Raw genomic sequence first — 21471 nt, forward strand, 5'->3', positions numbered from 1 at the left:
AAGGTGAATGCGATAAAACTTCCCATCCGAGCTCCCGTTGTTTCTGATGAGTCATTAACGAAGTGTGTGGTCTGGCGTTGTCCTGATGGAACACTACACCCTTCTTGTTAGCCCACTCTGGACGCTTCTGGTCGATCGCCTGCTTCAAGCGGTCCAGTTTTTCGCAGTAGATGGTAGAATTAAGCGTCTGGCCATTTGGGCTGCTCATATTGGATTCCCTTCCAATCCCACCAAACACACAGCAAAACCTTCCTGTCCGTCAATCTCGGCTTGGCCACTGTTTGGGACAATTCCCTGGCCTTCGACCACGACCGTTTTCGCTTGATATTATCGTATGTGATCCATTTTTCGTCGTCAGTCACCATCCGCTTCAAAAATGGAACGAATTGCGAGCTTTTAACAAACGAAAATCACCAATCTCATAAAAATACGTCTAATATTCTTTATTATTATTTCTAATATGTATTTTCTTAACTTTTACATACATACGAGGGCTGCTATATATATTTCTGGCCTAATAATGAAAATAGGAATATTTATAAACGAAATTGGTTTTATTGTTTTTCAAAATGGGGAAGATTTATACACTTTTGCATGCGCTCAAACCAATTTTCGAAGCACTTTTTTTGAGCGATTGTCAAATTGTGCGGGATCCAACAAGAACAAACCTTTTTTACGGCCAGGTATTCATGCAATATCGAATGTATGCTGGTGGGAGAAATGCATAGGCATGCCTCTATCTGAAGGTATGTTACATGACGGTCTTGCATTATCAGTTCACGTACGGCATCGATGTTTTCTGGCACAACGGCTGTTTTTGGACGACCTTCACGGAATTCGTCTTTGAGCGACCGTCGGCCACGATTGAATTCATTGTACCAGTTTTTCACAGTGCTATAGGATGGTGCTTCATAGCCATACAAAGATTTTAGTTCATCGATGCACTCTTGTTGCGATAATCCACGTCGAAAGTTGTGAAAAATGATCGCACGAAAATTTTCACGAGTTAATTCCATTTTTTGGCCGAGATGAGTTTTTTAATTCCCTGTAAATAAAACAATTCACGATTAAATGACAAAACGTTCTGAGTGATATTATGCTAAAAAATGTCAAACTTTCCAATGGAAATTTCAGATTGCACCTGGCAACACTTAGTGTTGCCTAGGCCAGCAGCCCTCGTACTGAAAAGCTTTTATTTATTTCTTGTAATTTATAAACATCTTTTGATCTAAAATTCTTAAATATTTTAAATGACTCAAACGTCATTTTCCAAAAAATATTTCTTTGAGTGACTTTTGCATTTGTAACCTTACCAAAGCATTCTTGACTAATTGATAAATCGTTACAAATATTTAGAAAATTCCACAAAATTTTAATTTTATAAATTGTATACCCCTACTAACATGTTCATATATGTACATATTTATAGATAGTGTAGAAAATTTAAGCCTGTTAAGCCCGCTGTTACCGCAAATACAACAAAATTAACCATAAAATGCCAGTTTGAGGTTAGAACACAAAACTAACAACAACACCTCTAACACAACACATCATTACCATACCATAAACCTACCGCTTCCTGTTACCCCACTCTACACAAAACGCACAACAACACAATAGTCCAGCTTAAGATTTTGTGTAAAAAATTAACATTTTCTTGCGAAGCAACTAAAACCCACAAAGCACCGTAAACGCACACATGTTAAACGGAAAACATATACATAGACACACACACTCATCCAAAGTGTAGTAATGCCAGAAAGGCAATGGGGGTGTGGCAGATGGTGTTGTAAAAGATTTACTCTTTGAAATATTTAACGCCATTTAACAATGGAAAATATCCCAGGAATGTGACCTCTAAAGGATTTGCAAATGAGGTCTGTTGGGATTTTAAGGATTGGAGGTTAACCGCAATGTTGTGGACAATGCGGTCAGTTCTGTGTATTTATTTACATGCTCACACATATTATTACATACATTGCATACATTTACTAATGTATTTTAGCATTTACATGTATTTATTCTAGCTGTTGCAACAATAAACGGTTTTACTTTCAGACAAACGTATGGATAGTTATGCGCACTTGACCCGAAGCTTTGAGGGTTTGAAAAAATATACTTGACAAGAACTATATCAAATGTTTAGTTTCTATAGTTATCTATATTGAATACAAAATTTAATATTAACAGGGCTTGACGTGCAAAAAATTTGACATAATTTGGAACCGTGATTGGGGCATGAGTTCATCAGAAAACAAATGACACTTTGAAATGACCTGAGGAAAGGATTTGCATATTTTTTTACAGACAATTCGACCCATAGCTGAGTAAGTGTAATACTTTAGTCCCGGCGGAGGACAAGAAACTAGATTAGATTAAGATATAGACAAGGACAAGGAACTAGATTAGATTAATATGTAGAGAATCGCACTTCGACCAATGGTCTATTGTTTTCCCGCCTCTGATCACAGTATATCATTTAATCCCGTATGATCAACAAAGCTTAATAGTGTTCTAGGACTAATGGACGTGATACTATTTCTTTGGAGATAAAAGACCACCATTGCCTGACTCCATTTCCCCGCAGTCCCAGGGCAGCTAAGGAATAGATACAAGGATCAGATAAAGACCTCCATTGCCTGACTCCATTTCCTCGCAATCGCGGGCAACCAAGGAGCAGATATACTGATGTATCCGCTTCTATGTCGCAGAATCGACATTGATCTGACGAACATAAGAGAAACGGTTAAATAGGAACCTCTACTGGCTGCAAATGCAGGAGCTTCGCCACGCCAAATTGTTTCTTGAGATCTACAACCCGATAATGTTTAAATAATTGATTGCGTTTCCAAGACACGGGACAAGTAATAAATATCATAACATTCTGTAGTCAGCTTAATTACAAAATATTTGAGAATAAACTCGAACAAATATTCAAATAGTATCAATCTAGCATGCTTTCAACTTTCTCAGTAATATATCGTTCAATAGGGTAGTTCCTAAATATACTAGCTCTGTTATTTATACCTGCATATATCGTATGATCTTCAACCTCATAACAAAATTTGAAATTGATAAAAACATGTGTATGGAAACTAATAACAAATTCTCTAGAAGTATTTAAATTGGGTAAATATGGTATTCAATACTCCGGAGAAAACCAATATAATATAACACAAGCATTAACTCAAAACCTGTAATACATATATTGTTGAATTCATAAATACTATTCGCTAAGTTGTCGAAGCCATTCAGAAAGTTATAACCAGCAACAGTTAGCTTCCCCAACAACCGGAAATATGTATCTTAACAGCACGAAGCTTTGAAAACTAATATACACCTGAAAGCGATACTGCATATAACCTTCTTTGTTTCCGTTATTATTAACGTATGTAGCTTTAGAAACCACAGTGAGTACCTAAAAGCTTGAGATTTTCACAAATTTTTCTGCAAGCTTTTGACTCACTGTGGTGCATATCTTAGCTAACTTGCTTTTCTTGTAGCATATAAAGGTTAAAAAAAGCTTTTGCTTGATAAACAAATAACTAAACAATATTGACTTATTTGTTTTTTTATTATTAAAGAAGAGTTGGGTTTCAAGAAATAATAATTTTCACAATATTGCTATCAAAATGTTTTTTATAATAACAGTACACCGAAGGTCATGTGATTTGATTCCGTAACACCCGAATGTATGCCGACGGCTGCTTTTTATAAAGCTGTATCAAATCAGTGGTTTATATTGTTAAACCATCTAGGACTATCCAGTTGGGAACCACTATTCAGCGCATTATTGGCGAAATCCTAATAGAATGATTCTACTTTTGATGTATATTTGACTGATATGATGGTGACAATGATGACCGTATAAATAAAATTCGATCCAAACACTGAAAGTCATAAAATTTGTGAGCTCAAACGCTAATTTTAAACACCCAATTTTTATTTTATTCGTAAAAGTATCCACACCACACGTGAATATTTTGTAGACACATATGTCTCTTTGAGTGAGTTTTTTTTATCAAAACATGTGTTTATCAATAAAAGATAAAACCTAATCGTTTGCATGCATGTTAATTAGGTATTTACCAGCTGACGGTTCACAAGAATCGGTAAATATTATTTAGAATTAGTACGATTATACCACAATTATGTTGAGCCAATCATTTTTTTGATAAATATTTTTATAGTCAGTGAGATTAATTGTCTACAACATTTCATTGAATTTTTGTAATGTACTATTTTCTGTAAATGAAAGCTTTGCAGTAGAGTATCCACATTTTATCAAGGTCTTATAAGGTTTATATATTTGCCGACTGACTTGCTGGATCTCCACTTCAGAAGTTTAACTCAGTACTTCAAGACGCCACATAAATTATTATTATGTATGTATTATGGTGACGTCGCAGATCTACTGTCAATCTCTGAAGTTCAATCAAGCTCCTGATCGAGTGAGAGTTTGAGTTCATAATTTCTGCCATTTTCGAAATTCTGTAGATTTGATTTTTAACATAACCGGCGAGTTCTAAGGGACATATTAACCCTCTATAGACCAACATTTATATTATTATTAGACCTCGAACTAGATGATTAAGAAGTTCGTTTTGTTTACTTTATTCTAATATATATATATATACAAAATATAAATAAGCAAATATTGAATGCCGCTGCTCTCAATTTCTTACTGAGACCCTCCAATATTAACTCTATGTGTTGCATTCTTTATTAATTGCATTGTTTGCTTGATACTTAAATAATATTATAATCCGTAAAGCTCGTACGTACATATGTACACATGTAAATGTCTGCAAAACAACGCTTATCAAATAATGCTTTATGGAATTGAGATTATACTAACCCATAAAGTAAAGCCCACTTGTAGCCGCACAATATTGATAATGGCAAATAAGAAGTAAACAAAAAGACTAAAAATACATATTGACGTTTTACAGTAACCATAAACTAACATCGTCTGTTTAAATTAACAGTTTAAGGCCGTTTAACTTTATGGTCGTTACGGCTTCAAGTTTAACAGCAAATAACTTAAAACTGTATTTGAAGAATAATAAAGATTTGAAGTGTGAATGAAAATTTACAATTTCAGTCGGCCTTTTGGTTGTCATCTTCACAGACAAATGTCAACTACTCTCTTTGTATGCATGTTCATCTAGAGTTATAGCTGTAGCTATTCACTTTCCATTGCAGCTGTTAACCAAATACTTCAATAAATTTAAAGCTCGACCTAAATGCATGTTAGCATAACCACTTACATTCATATATGTAAATATATTTATTTACTTATTGTACGGGTATGCAAGCTAAAGAGACGTTTAAACAAGTGAGAGTGCAAAAAATTGAGAGTAAAAATAGTGAGGCAATATGCAAAGAACTTTTTGATATACAATCATACATATATAAAAGAGAGTTGCCAATTAAAATTTGTTTCAGTAATATTTTTTTATATTTGATTTAGATTGTATTAAACAATGGTAATATTTAATCATAATTATTTCTGTACAATATGTTAGACTTTATTTTAACATTAAAAGAAATACTCGTACATTTGTAGTTCTACAACAAGGTATGTTACAAAACGGGAATTTTAGAATTTCAAATTGTTTTTCTTATTTCCAAAAATAAAGAGGTTATTAAAGGGCCGTCTCTTACAAGCCTACGATAAATCGCTGAAAGAGCCAAATGTTACTTCAAAAATCGAGTTCGAGAAGTGTTTCAAAGGAACGCTGTCATAATATCGAATGGAGACTATTTTGAAGGCGACATTTGTTTTTATTTTTTATTTGATTTTTAATTATTATTTTTAAATTTTGTTATTTTTTAATTTAAAATTGTTTTGCAGTTTATTTTATATAAAAAAATCAGAAATTGTAAACTAAATTTAATACGAATTTTTTTTAATAATTATTTTTTTTTTTGTAACTTTCTATCTATAAATTTTTTATCTAGAAGATGAAAGAGATGGCAGCTCCTTCTTTTAAATAATTCTGTGAGCGTAAAATGTATACTATAACTTTATGACATTAATACCCTATAGGAAATTTGACATTGTAAGCACTTATCTGATATGGTATATTTGTATTTAAAGTTCGATACACTAAAAAGTATCTGTGTATGTATATTCTATTATTACAGAATGTCGAAAATAACTTTATTTCTAGATCGAAGAAAACAAAAAAAAAATATGATAATTATATTCAGAGTCATACATTTTTAAATTCTTAAATTCTAAAGTTATGTAAGCTCTCAAGTAGTAAATTCTTCCTAACGCTAAGTTTGGGGTAAAACAAATCGATTTCAAAGAAAGTATAACACAGAAAATAGTTCAGAAGAAAATAAAGAGGCGTCTTCACAGTCGTCTTAAATAGTTCTAAAGCTAAAATAAACATGAATTTTTAATTGAATTAAATTAATATCAGAGAAAAACAATAATGATATATACTAGGGCTTTCAAAATTATTCGAATAACCTGAAAACGATTATTCGAATATCCGCAACATTTCTACTCTCAAATATATGTATTTTCAATTTTTGGTTCTTTGCTATTTTGGTATCTACTACAAAAACAATTTCAATATACAGTTGAACTTCATAATCGAACTCTTGAAGTGACAATAGAAGTCTAATTTCGTACAAATTACTTTCCGTAACACGGAAGTTTCACTAACTCGAAGTTTTTTTGTCGATTATGGTGCTTCGAGTAAGGGAAGTTCAACTATATTTACATGCTTTTTGTATTAATGACTGCAACATTCATGAAACTGTTGAGCATGCCTTCATAAATGAAAGATATCACTGTAAAAATTTCCTACTGTGTCACTACATTGGGGGCCATCCACCGTATCTCCGATAAGACTCGCGCTCGCGCATATCACGGCAACTCAGCTGTAGTTAGTCAACAAACCAACAGTCAACAGCCAACAACCAAGAGACAAGAGACAAGTTCAGCAGAAACTTTAATATGCTTGTCGGCACTTAGCATAGACTTTTTATATACCGCTGCATAAGCGAGTTCCGCATTAGTTTCCAAAGACACGCGTAGCTAAACGAGTTCTGGAGTTGCAACTTCAGCTTGAGAATACAAAACTGTTAAACGAAGCTTGAGTATAATTTTAGTCAGACAAAAATAAAAATACAAAAAAAAGGTAACTGAAAGCGAAACTTAAATTTAAAAAAAGAAGTGAAGAAGATGCTGAGTAATTTCGACGCGTAAACGCGTGTGTGTGTTAATGTCATTAGTAAGCCCATTGCATTCCGTGTGACAATAACAGAGAAGAAACGAAATTATAGAAAATTACCCTACGCTTCCGCCGCATAATAGAGCGAAATTACAAGAAAGTGAGAGAAAATCGCTTTGTTTGCAAAACAATTGCGCACTTCGAAGATACATATATGAGTACTTAACCGAAAAATACGCTTATATATTATCTTATGCATACGGTGTGACAAAGTGAAACCACAATTTGGCAATTCAACGAAAAAGCTCAATGCCAAGCAAAGAAAAAAAAATTAAATAAAAATACGCTACGAAAATTGCGCAAAAGTCTCTAAAAAATTAACAGCGTAAAATGCAAAATAAATGAATAAAAATTACAAAAATAACATAAACAAAGTAAAATACATTTGTACATACGTCAGAAGTGCTAAAAACCAAAAGAACCCACAAATATTATAAAAAGCAACACAACCTCTTAGTACCATACATACGTACGTGAGCATTGAGCAAACCGCCCAAATGACCGGCTAAACAAAAAGAATCTCATTTCAGCAAGTTTAACCATTTAGCTTGTTACGCTCCAACAGTCAAGTGCATGCGCTTGGAGAACAATAACACAACACAACACAACACAACATACATATTTACATACGCAGAGACATTTGTAATTGAAATTTTTACACGCCACTTGCGGGTCAAATACTAAAGTGCCTCCAAATACACACGTACTTACAAATATACTTAAATAAAAAGAACTATAATTACTAATAAATACCATATAAACTATACAATCGCCATGTCGGACATGCCAAGTATCAGCGATGCACAGGAAACTGCCTTGAAACAGGTGAGTTAATCGATTGATTACTTAGCGGTATTAAGCGTTAATAATAAATATAGATATATGTACATACATATGTGTATGAGTCTTGATGTGCTTGCTGAATTGCTTTGTACTTGTAAAATACATTAAATTACTGCGAGTTCGTATAAGCGATTCGCGCGCTCATTTATTGTTTCAAACACTTGTTGAGCAAATAATAATAAATAATATATATAGAAACCCTGTAGGGAAATTGGAGGTTACAGATTGGTGATTAATTTTTGTGGTTTCTAAATAAGTGCAACGCTGTGGATCATTGAGATTTATTACTTTTTTTAAGTTGTGTTTAGACTGAAGACCTTTATGCAATAACATTCGGATTTGAACTCCACTCTTCACCCTGATCACTTTGGTATATATAACCCTATATCTAACTCGTTTAGTTTTGGGTGTTACAAACAACCGTTATGTGAACAAAACTATAATACTCTCTTTAGCAACATTTGTTGCGAGAGTATAAATATTGATTATTAGAATAGTCATATTATGGAAAGTCCTTTTGGAAATATATTTATATATACAAATGTTACTACGCATTAGAAGTGTTTAGCCGAAAAAATATAAATTTTCCGCGGAGAAAAGGAGTTTTGGAAATAAATTTCCACAAAATAAACGGTCGTTCAGGTGATAGTCTTTGAATTGAAATTGTCCAGAGTATATAAAATATAAATGTCAAATACATATGTTTACTTTGACAACTAACTTGACAGCTATGAAACTAGAAAATTATTAACCTCTATAAAAATATTTGAAAAAATTCGAATTTTTTATTTTTTTTTTTATATTTTAGGTTAAAAGTTTTTCAAATTTTTGAAAAAAAAAAAAATTATAAATAATCATGTACAAAAACAAATGAAATTTCCTACAGCAATACAAGCTAGACAGTAGTACATTTCCATATACTTCATATGTCATTGATTTTATTGCGAAAGATCGCATAGCGTGTTCGCATGCATAACAATTTTAAAAAACTTCATTCTTTTTAATTGTTTTACAATCAACTATTTTCCATATCATTAAATAGTCTATATGTATGTTTGAACTTAATGCACGCCATTAACAGTTTGGCGCCCGATCATCCAGTTTAGAATGTTATGCAATTCGAGACACTCTTGTTTTGATGCTATAAACAAAATATTTTACATATTATTCTTGATAATTTAACTTGTTTTTGCAGATAATTAAGAAACGCATTTGAATTTTTATATTTTTTTTTGACAGTTTCTTCCCATTTCTTAAAATATATTAATATCTAACAAAAAGTTGTTTACCTTGAAAATTCAAGGAAAGTGTTCTACTACTGCGATCATAATTGTTAAAGAGATTTTGCAATATTCACTGTTATATTAATAAGTTAAATGGGAACGAATTGGTTAAGTTGTAGAGAGTTGATCTAAGATAACATTTTGCAGCCCGAAGCATATATCTTGATTGTTGGTGATTAGTTTGAAGTTATAGCAAACAATATAAATTATTTCAAGCGTGTTTTAAGAAATACTGGACTTATTTCAAATTGAAAATATCTTAGCTGCTCATTACAGTGGAACTTTCATAACTCGAACTTCTATAACTTGAAGATCTCCATATCTCGAACTTTTCAACTGGCGTTTAGAAATCAAATTTCATACAAATTTCCTTCCATAACTAAAACTTCTCAAACTCGAAGTTCTCCATAACTCATACAAATTTCCTTCCATAAATCGAACTTTTCGACCAGGGCATAATACAAAATTTAAAATTTTACTATCGAGGCAGAATTTTAAAATAGTCCGTCTATATCGTATGAAGTCGAATAAAAAATATGATATTACATTATAGATTGCATAAATCTTACAACAAAGACATGGTATACAGACGTCAAGAGCCAGAAACTTCAACAAAAAAAATTACAAAATACATGTTTTGAAGTATGTACATAAAAATTTTTGCGAAGAAAATAAATAAAGCTGAGAATAAATCTGTATTTTACTGCTTTTTGAAAAATTATTTGTTTTGATAAAAATTCTATAACTCGAAGTTTTTTGTGGATTATGGTGATTCGAGTTAGAGAAGTTCCACTGTATATAAATAGTTCATTTTGTTGTTGGTTTTAAAATTTTCCGAATGAAGCTTTTTCAAAAACTTCGTCTAAAATCGTTTTATCACTGTATCGAGTATGCTGTCTTACAATCAAGTTGGTCAGGCATTACTACCAATAATTCTGCTAATTCTTGGCCCATAGTGCTTTTCTTTGTTAAATGAATTGATGTAAGTCTTTGTTTGTAAATGAATACATTTTAAGACTAAGTGAGTCAACATGCATTACACACTACATTATTAAATATATATATATTTATATACATACCACTTGCACCATATATTATGTACTGACCACTTAATGCAAGGGGTCATTTTTACAGCTTTTTTATAACTATTACAAATTTCTTAAAACAATTTAAGTGCTATTTCGACATTTTAACACTTGTAAGTGAATGTTTAACCTATAAATATAAATATAAAATGCATTCATTGTACAAATATTAAACTCAAATATGGTCCATGCATATATATGTAAAAGTAAAATTTAAAGGCAAATAACTTTATAGTGGATTTTGATAATATTTCAAAAAGAAAATATCCTTTCAATAAATATTTGTTGTAGTATAAGAATTTTAATATAATTTATGATTCTTTTTCGAAAAAAATTTAAGTTAGATTAGAAACTCACGACATACAACTTCTTGTTAATTATACTTCAATTATATGCAATTCACTATTAACAGGGTTCAAAGTAGCTTCATATATAAATGTTTAGAAAATTTGCTTATAAATATTTATGATAAATCGAACAGACATTTTTTAGAAAATCAATCAATGTTAATTGTAAACATATTGTATTCGTACTTGTAAACAATATGTAAAAATAAATAAACACGACAAGTAATATTTAATATGCGACATGCAATGATTTAAAAGTATAACGCAGTTATCGGCTCATAAATATGTATATGCTGGTCATTTTGTTCTTGAACAGATCACAAAACGAACCTTTTGGATTGCGTTCGCAAGATGTTTCCACTAATTCGATAATATTTTTAAGACCCTGAAGTTTTTCTTAAGGGGTTACATGGGTTTCGACGCGTAAAAAATGGCCTATTTTCAATATTTTTTCTATGTAAAAATTATTTATTTTATTCAAACTTTTTTCTGTCTTATAGATATATATTTAAAGAATAATTTCTGAAATTTTCAAAAAAAAATTAAAACTACACAATTGTGTCGTCATTTCCGATGATCCCTCCGAAAAAATGTGCGTCCGCGTTGTCAACATAACTCCTGACAGGATCATTCGAAATGAAAAAAAAAAACAAAAATAAGGTTTTATGTAAGACCATAAACTCGTGCTTGAACGAAGAAAAGACAAAAAAAAGTAAAAATTGGAATTTTGGCATTGACATTTTTCCAAAAAAATAAAAATTTCGGTCAAATTTGCTTGACATTCTGTTTTTTTTAATAGTTGTAATTGAAAAAGAAAAAAACCTTCATTCAAACACGAGTAAATTGTATCTCGAACACCTGTGCAAAATTTCATCAAGATCGGTTGAGTAGTTTTCGAGAACATTTGACCGTGTTCCGAGAAAAACGCGTTTAAAGTTTTGAGTAACAGTAATACCTGACTTGGAGTGCACACCTTCCAAAGGCTGTATCTCCGAAACTATTATTCGGATCGACATGTATAATTTAGGATAATATTCTTGAGATGTTGTAGAAATTAATAAAAATAAATAAACATAAAAACTTTTTTGGAACCTATGTGGTTACATAGATGGTTCCTTAAGCCAAAAAAAAAATCAAAGTTTTTTAAAGCTAGGCCCGTAAAAATAACAAAGCATAACAACTAGCAAAAACCAAATTTTACCGAATTTCACAACGGTATGAAATTCTACGCACTGTGGTTTCACACATCTTGAATAGATATCTAATCAACCACACAGAAATGGTAAATCTGTGTATGGGATATTTTATGAACATAAAATTCATTTTAGAGATTTTTTTCTGTGAAGTGAAAATAACTTGGCCAATTATATGAAATAATTGCATAAATATTTGTGTGCCACTTACACTTGGACAAATATTTGATCAAGCGTCTTCTCTGCCAATTCGTAGATGTAGCTTGTCTCTCAAATGGTGAATATTAAATTGGAATCGCTTCTAGATATTTACTGGAATATTTTATTTTTATTGTAAAGAATTAACAATTTGCATATATTCAGAATAACTGTGGGTTTCCTAACATACATATATAATATGTATATGATATTTATTTATTTTTGCATAAAATTACAAAAAGTTCAATATAAGCAAATAAGATTTATTACAAACTAATGATAACAAAAATATTATGAAATAGTTGTTTTAGTTTAAAACTGCTTGAAATCATTCTAACTTCCCACATGAAGTTGCATTTTCTATGCCAAAATGAAAATAATTAACGAAACGCTGACTCATTGTTACAGCGTTTAACGCGATTTTATTCAATAAAACTGGTTTAAACACAGTGTAATTTATAATACCCTACCGTAAATACAATTTAAATACTTTGTTTGTATTTATAATTGTTATCAATCATCTTTTTTTAGCTTTGAGATTTTATATATCAACTAAAAGCAACAATTAAATTAATTTAGTACTATAATATATTTTTAATTATTTTACTTACATTATAAATGTAATCGTACATTTACGCAGTTAGTACACACATACATACATATATACTTCTGTCTATAAGTATTTATGTATGTACAAGTACATAGCTACAATAAATAAATAAAAATTTTATGTTCTGCACTTGGTTTGCTTTTTTCGCCAAGTTGCTCTTGAAGCGTGCATGAATGTGTTTAATATCGCTTAAATTAAGGTTTACGGTGCGAATTCAATTTTTTTCTGTCCAAGTCCAACCGGTTTTCTAAGTAGATTTCCTTAACTTAGTAATGCGTTTGAGATTTGTTTTTGTTGTTTTTTTCTGCTTCGGCGTTTTGAGAATATTTACTGGCGTTTTTTATTTCTTGAAATCTGCAATTAAGTTAGTAGCCCAGGGTTTAACTAAATAAATTAATTGTATCTTGAAAGTATGATGGCTAAGTTTTTTATCTCTTAGATTTTGTTGAAATTGAAGTTCAATGTCGTTTTGCATGTCAATGTTAAATATTTTTACCTTGCAGCATATAGTATACATCAAGTCATTCTAATTAATATATACGTCAATTTGTTGGGTAATAATATAAAAATAATAAATCGGAATAAATTATACGTCTTTTAAAAATTGTGATTAAATCTTAAGTCATTCCTTCCTGCAAATTTAAGATAACTGTATTGAAATTAGCAGTCGTCACTAAATTCTTTTATTGAAATGTTCGATTCTGAAACCATTGCTTTGCCCTTTTATCAAAAAAATGTATATAGACCAGCAACAGCAATGTTAACGAGTTGAATTCGATAAAAGAGATATTCAATACTCCATTTTTGTTTCAACATCTGGTATAGTTTGTACGATTAGATACTTCCCAACGTTCGTCCAATCGCAGTCAGCTACTGTTCCATAGCCTGTGAGATTTTATGAAGATTTATTTTATGATCTTATCACTTATAAGTATATATATTGGAATATCTACAGTTAAACTTCCATAACTCGAATGTCTATAACTCGATATCTTGAATTGGCAAAAGAAGTCAAATTTCATACAAATTATGTTCCATAACTCAAAGTCTCTCTAACTCGAATTTTTTTTGTGGATTATGGCGATTCGAGTTATGAAAGTTCCACTGTATTTAGATTAATTATAGTAGAAGCAATAATACATAGAAGACCTCCGAACGCTTCCTCCCTTACTTGCAATAATTCAAATCACTACTATTCCACAATAAAACTAGAAACAAAGCAAATTTCAGCCTTCAATATACAGCTAATCATACATATGTACAAGTATAAATAAATTTATGCGTAATACATTACTACGTAATTAAGACAGTTGCTACGATTCAATCGAACAAAGTGCGAACTTAATTAATTATCAGATTCCACAATTTATTATTTACTACAGTGTAGAACCACAAGATGGAATCGCTTATTTGAGAAAAGCAAACCTTGACATTATTGACAAACATTCATTACCGTTATTGTCGAGATCTATATAATATATAAGAACAAGAATAATAGAGACAAGATGCTACATACAGCACCATTAGCCAAACAACCTGTCGAAATCTGCTTGAAATTATTAACAAAGAAGGACATGACATACGAACAACTATACCTTTCTGTCAAAGGAACTCCAAAAAAGTAATGAGAATAAACAGTCGTAATCTTTTTTGATATCATAATTTATATAGAAAATGAAAGTAATAGAAAATTTTACTCACGATTTGATATAAGTGAAGTTGTTAAAGATTTACAAAAATCTTCAAGAATAGGGTTACCAAAACTACCACCTTCCAGTCTGCGTTTTAACCATTCATTTCCATTATATATTGTTAAGACATACCAGAACCCTTCGACAAGACCTACAGTGGAATTTCTCTAACTCGAATCACCATAATCCACAAAAAACTTCGAGTTAGATAGACTTCGAGTTATAGAATTTTCATTAAAACATACAATTTTTTAAAAAGCTGTAAAATATATTATATATATGTATAATAGGTTTATACCCAATCTGTCTCAATAGTAAAATTTTAAATTTTGTATTATGCATTGGTCGAGAAGTTCGATTTATGGAAGGAAATTTGTATGAAATTTGATTTCTAAACGCTATTGTCAGTTCAAAAGTTCGAGATATGGAGATCTTCGAGTTATAGAAGTTCGAGTTATGGAAGTTGTATTATTGATTCAACAGTAATTTGAATTCTTATGTTATCTACAAGACTTATTATGGCTTCAACAGTTCTCCAATGTAATTGTGAAATCTACAAAGCGATGCTGATGGTACTAAAAGACTGAACTTTTTCATACAGACCATTTTTCATGAGAGAATCTGAATCGAAGATTTTTTATAGACATTGATGGAACCAGATGTTAAACCAGGGATTTTAGCTGTGTCTGTGGTGCTGCTCACATCTTATTGACTAGAATGAAAAAATTAAAATCACTGTTTAATCTACCAAAACAGAACAAGTAAAAATAGATGCAAATGTAACATAATATCTATGTATGTATATAACATACTACAAACACATATTACAATAATAACATGTACCGTCTCATTTATTGGACGCTTGCGGGCATCAGCTTAGCGTTGAAACACGACAGCAGTTTCATATTTTTTTATTTCCATTATTAAGGCTTTCAATTCTACTTCCTAGCCAATTATTTTGGCCATAATTATACTTATTTATATACGTATGTATAGCTGAACAAAGCTACAGTGAAATCGTGGTTAGAATTTTCAAGCCAATCACGTCGAGTTCCATTGAATAGTACTCGCGCTCGTAAATAAAATTCATATGAAATCAAAAGTGATTGTTTAAATATCAATATAAGAGTGTTTCCGATGATATATGTAGATATATATTCTACATGAGCGTATATATAATATAAATTCTTATAACATAAATTATTAGACTCATTAGTCATTGCTTTCATATTTACGATGTACATATATTCTCCATTGAATTGATATATGAACACAATCATACGCTGATTAACTATACGATTGTTTATAAACAGCTTATTGCGGCGCTCATGCGCACTATTTGATTTCGTTTTAATCAAAGTGGGCAGGTCCGTACTAACTGTGATGCGTACGTTTGGGCCAAAACAAAATGGTTAAGTCAAATTTATGCAGAAACCTGTATTCAACAATGCGTTGGCATCGAGGTGCAGACACAAAACGAAACCAAATTGAAGGTCGGATATATGTATATTTCCCAATGAACAATAAAAAAGCAATATAAATTTTATACACAAAAAATGGAAAAAAATAAATTAACGGAACTTAAACAGCCTAGCCCTGGTTGCCGGCATTTAGCAGCAACTTTTAAAAGAGCGCGATAACTACTCATAACGGTTCAATGTATCAGGTGGGGCAAAGAGCGAACATATGTATGTTTGAGGAAGGGTCAGTAACTTTTACAATAAAACAGTTAGGTTTTATATACCGGTGTTTGACTTTAAATTTGAATGACAATGTACTTGGTCACAATGTACTTGGTCGTTAAAGTATTTAAAGATCGTCTAAAGCTGGATGAAAGTTAAACCAAGTGAGACTGCTTCGATAAATGTTATTGGTTGGCCAACAAAAAAATAATGTACACAGCACACAAATATATTAATTCAATAGCCTATAAAAACAGCTAAACCGAATTAGGAGAAAACACACATCACTTACAATAATTTTAAGCTTGAAATGATAAAACAGATCGACTCTTTTTTTGGTATTCATATAAAATATTATTATTACCTGAGAAGAGGCCTATAGTTTCCTATAACCAAATCTCCGTAATATAAATATACAGTTATAACGATTTGAATTGTTATAATGATGATTCATATGCGGTTCTTACAATACGATCTAAATATGGTTTGCTTTAGTAGACGATATAAGGTCGATAACTTATAGTTGACATTTCGATTTTAAGAGCAATTTTTGAATGAAATATGCGAGATACATTCAAGATGTCATTTATTTAAAAATTCACTGACCATTAGTCTATTTAAGGAAACCAAATACTTTTTTATAAATACTGCCGATGTGACAGTCCTTAAGGGGTTACATGGGTTTCGTGAGTTCAAAAAATCTTTTTTGTTTGTTATTAATTTCTACTACATTTCAAAAATATTATCCTAAATTTTCAAGTCGATCCGAATAGTAGTTTCGCAGATACAGCCTTTGGAAGGTGTGCGCTCCAAGTCAAGTACTATTGCTACTCAAAACTTTAAACTCGGAACTGTGTTTTCAAAGCCGGTTGTCAAATGTTCTCGAAAACTACTCAACTGATCTTGATGAAATTTTGCGCAGGTGTTCGATTTACACTTTACTCGTGCTTAGGCGAAGGATTTTTTTTCAATTACAACTATGCAATTACCGAAATTTTTATTTTTTGGAAAAAGTCTACCAAAATTCCAATTTTTACTTTTTTGTCTTTCCTTCGTCCAAGCACGAGTTTATGGTCTTACCTAAAACCATTATTTTTGTTTTTTTTTCCATTTTGGATGATCCTGTCAGAAGTTATGCTGACAACGCGGCTACACCTTTTTTCTGAGGGATCACCGGAAATGCCGTCAGAAAGGAGAATTTTTAATTTTATTTTTTAAATTTTAGAAATTATTCTTTAAATATGTATCTATAAGAGAGAAAAAAAGTTTGAATTAAATAAAAAAAAATTTACACTGAAAAATAAAATAAAAATAGGCCTTTTTTTACCCGACAAAACCCATGTAATCCCTTAAACGGACAAAAATCCGAACCCGAAACAGTTCAGGTTACATATACGACATTTTTGCGGGAACAGTCTCATAGGAAACACTCTATCAGAGGACTATAGGAAATTGCATTATACTTGAAGTGAATCATTCAATTATGGATATAAACATAAAATATAATCCTAAACTTATTTCAAATCGTAATTTTATATTTATTTATTTACAGTTCCGCAAAAGTGTTTCAGATGTGATCAATGAAACCCATGATGACTACTTTCTACTACGCTGGCTACGTGGTATGTATAAATCAATTTAGATTCCTTAAAAAGGTATTCACATATAATTTTTTATGAAGCACGAAAATGGAACCCAGATGCTGCCGAGGAAATGTTGCGTGCGGTAAGTTCCTTTATAGGATTAGTACTTTCAAGATTTACTATTAGTCGGATTAGCAATATTGACTTCACAACTGTGGAGGAATAAAATCAAAATTTCTAGGGTATAGCTAACTTGATTTGGATCAACTGTTTTTTGGTATTTCTAATAGTAATCGAAAGAACTAAGTACTCCTAATTTGTGGATAAAGATTTCATTCCCAGAGCTTTAGTAGGTGGCTTTGAAAAGCCTTATCCCGTGTTTTTTTTTTATATCAAGCATATTCTTCGAAGTTTATATTGACTTATTATATGCCGAAACGGTGAAGATCACTTCAAAATTATTAAAATATTACAAGAAGCTCTATAAGTGCCACCCTATTCTCATATATAATTATTAAAGAAACCCAAAAATAATTCAAATGTCAACATGGTGGGAAACTGGAAACTTAAAATATTAACGAGTATTCACAAAAACACCGAGAATTTTTCGATTAAAAACAAAAATCAAAATTCCAGTGAAATTCGAATATTTGCAATATACCTCTACAAACACTTTCACACCACCAATTTAATTGCAAAGAAACTAGAATCCGTTTGCTTTTGATTTCTGTAGAGTCTGAAGACACGCGCCATGTGGAATGTGGACAACATGGAGAAGTGGGATGTGCCTCGCGCGCTCAGAGAATATCTGCCTTATGGGCATATTGGCTATGACAATGAAGGATCACCAAGTAAGTGGTCGTGCCCCCTCATGAGTGGAGTGTTTGTAATATATTTGTGGTTAATTATAAATTTTTTTCTTCCAGTTATTGTGTGCCCATTCTATAACTTTGATATTTGGGGCATGCTACACTGCGTCACACGCTTCGATTTCCAACGCTATTTGGTGCTGTTGCTGGAGCGCTTTATGCAAGCTGGCTATGAGCAAAGTAAAACACATGGTCCACAAGCTCGACAGCTCGTTGTCTTCTTCGATATGGCCAATTTCAATTTGAAACAATATGCGTGGCGTCCGGCAGCCGAGTGTGTTCTATCGACGGTGAAGCAATACGAAAGCAACTATCCGGAATTGCTGAAAATGTGCTATATAATCAATGGTGAGAAAGTCCCTATTATTGCTGTCCCAACGGTATAACTATAATTTTCTTCGCTTTCGTTTTACAGCACCCAAACTGTTCTCGGTCGCTTTCAATTTCGTCAAAAAGTTCCTGGATGAATACACAATGAGTAAAATAAAAATCTACAAGTCCGGTTCAGATAAGTGGAGGGAACCGCTGTTCTCTCATGTCGATCCAAATATATTTCCAAAATGTTTTGGTGGCAATTATGTCGATGAAAATGGTGATCCAGAATGCAAATCAAAGGTTAGTGCTCAGCTCTATTTTGTTTTTTACCTCGATATCTTCAACAACTTTTATTCTTCGAAAGAAGAGAGGAATCGATTTAAGTCTGTCTGTCCGCTTACCCTTTCAAGAGATTAATTTTGTAAAATTATAAATAGTTATCACTAAGATAGAAGACCTGCCATAATGGACCTCCCAAAAGCCTAGGTGCGTCGATAGACGCTAAGATAATGCCAACCAAACAGACCATCTTTTTAGATACAAAATCTACATGCCTCATAGATAAGTTGAGCTATCTCATCCAATATCCGAATTAGAGACTGTTTGATCGTCAAATTAAAACTCCAGATCGATTCTGAAAACGTAAGACCGAACGAAGGACCAATAATGATGAGGAAGTCAATGTCCAAAACACACAGAGACTTGGTGTTCCGAATAATTCAAACGATTGAAGTATCGACGAGTTAGACAATATTACAATAATATTTCCTAAACACGAAAAACCGTTCGAAGTGGAAAACTCCAGCAATTATGGGAACCAGGAAGACTCTCTTATAACTCCCTCCAACGTTTGTAATCTATATCCATTTTTTTCCACCTCTTCCAGATTATTTGGGGAGGAAAAATTCCGCAAGACATGTTTGTCGAGCAAAGCAATGAAGACAATGATAAAGACTACACTGAGACTACAATAAATAAGGGCAACAAGCTAAAACTGGACTTTTTTGTGGATGAAAAGAAACAGGAGAACCTAGTGCTGTCATGGGACTTTCGCACCTTCGACTACGACATCAAATTCGGTATATACAGCATTGACAAGATGTCCGGTGAAAAGCGGAGCGAAGTGGCGCTTGGCACTGTCTACTCCAATGAAATGGACGAAGTGGGCTTCATCTCCACGCGACCCAATACGACATGTAAGTGACTAAGCGATTATTTCACCAACATGTTAAAATATACTCTCAAATCCCAACTCTTTAGATACTGTTGTCTTCGACAATTCGCACAGTTACTTGCGCAGCAAACGTCTACGCTATTGGGTGAACTTGATCTCCGAGGTTGACGACATTACCGAACTCTCAGCGCAAGTGCAAGACACCGATATTGTAGAGAAGAATGGCGTTTAAGGTGTGGGGAGTGAGGAAAAAGTAGACGAACATTGAGAACGCAGAGTCGGCAGGAATGTGATAAGCACACTTGTGTATACATAAATCAATGCTACAAAACCAAATATGCAGACGGATTCCACGCACAGTATATCGAGTCATTTTATACTATATCTATCAAATATTATAAGCCAAATAGACATAAAAAAAAAACAAAAAAAAAACTTAAAACCACAATCATAAATATATACATGCAATGTACTTATCGCACAGATTCATATACTATATGCTAAGAGAAAACTCATTATTTGCAATTAATATTGAATATAGTCAAAATATATAATACAAATATGATAAATACTTGTATGAAAAGTATGTATGTATAATAGATAAAATCATAAATCAATAAAAAATAAGCTTTATATATGATTATATTCATGGTAGATTTCAAATTGTATTTTTTACACACGCGGGGCTTTAGTATTGTTTGTTTTGTGTCATTTGTGGTTGTTTTAACGGCAGAAAATATTCGCCAAATTGTTTTTAGGAGTTTTGTTGAGATGACAGTACTTGTTCAAATAAAAAACCGGGTCAGTTCCTATTACATAGATATTACATAGACTGATGTAAAGAGAACGATCTCTCAGTACCACCGTTCGTCCACCTGTCGAACCCTAATAACGACATTTAAAGTAAGTTATCTTACATATAGACAATCTGGGAGCTTCGCAATTTTAAGGGACTATAATGGGTACCAGTGTAACCCATGAAATATTAGGCGATTCTCGTGAATTATTTAACCAAAAAGTACTCGCTCTCTTGTTTAGAAGGTTTTTGGACATAATAAGGTATATTTTCAGCTATATTTAAAGGATTTTTTTACAAAAATATTGAAAAATAACGGAGTTATGAGCTGTCTTTGGGGTTATCAAAAAACAGTTCCCAAACTGCTAACATGATTCCGGCCGAATGAGTAGCTGAAACAAAAAAATTCAAAAAGGTTATTTAACTTGAGGGTATTTCCTATACAATGACCTATGATTTTTCAATTTTCAACCAATCAGAAAGATCATAGGTCATTGTATAGTAAATATATTCAAAAATACTCAGTTTCAATTTTAAGGCGATCGGTTC

The 21471-nt window shown here is 31.9% G+C and overlaps 1 protein-coding gene across 1 annotated transcript; it reads left to right on the top strand.

Annotated features, from left to right (window-relative positions):
- Positions 1 to 6921: 6921 nt before the first annotated feature.
- Sec14l2_2 (SEC14-like protein 2) lies at positions 6922 to 20423 on the top strand. Its single transcript, XM_011182356.3, has 8 exons — positions 6922 to 8078; positions 17738 to 17807; positions 17867 to 17910; positions 18502 to 18619; positions 18695 to 18985; positions 19053 to 19252; positions 19839 to 20148; positions 20213 to 20423. Exons 1-8 carry the CDS (start codon positions 8028 to 8030, stop codon positions 20356 to 20358), a joined length of 1230 nt encoding a protein of 409 aa, XP_011180658.1. The 5' UTR covers positions 6922 to 8027; the 3' UTR covers positions 20359 to 20423.
- The last annotated feature ends 1048 nt before the right edge of the window (positions 20424 to 21471 follow it).

Source organism: Zeugodacus cucurbitae, chromosome 4, assembly GCF_028554725.1.
Source record: "Zeugodacus cucurbitae isolate PBARC_wt_2022May chromosome 4, idZeuCucr1.2, whole genome shotgun sequence".
Classification (NCBI taxonomy): domain Eukaryota; kingdom Metazoa; phylum Arthropoda; class Insecta; order Diptera; family Tephritidae; genus Zeugodacus; species Zeugodacus cucurbitae.

What these genes read in the sequence shown, in the direction of transcription:
- Sec14l2_2 (XM_011182356.3), top strand. Translation starts at nt 8,028, where the DNA reads ATGTCGGACATGCCAAGTATCAGCGATGCACAGGAAACTGCCTTGAAA. An exon ending in TGACAATGAAGGATCACCAA is followed by an intron (nt 18,620 to 18,694) that starts GTAAGTGGTCGT and finishes TTTTTCTTCCAG; the next exon opens with TTATTGTGTGCCCATTCTAT. An exon ending in AATGTGCTATATAATCAATG is followed by an intron (nt 18,986 to 19,052) that starts GTGAGAAAGTCC and finishes TTCGTTTTACAG; the next exon opens with CACCCAAACTGTTCTCGGTC.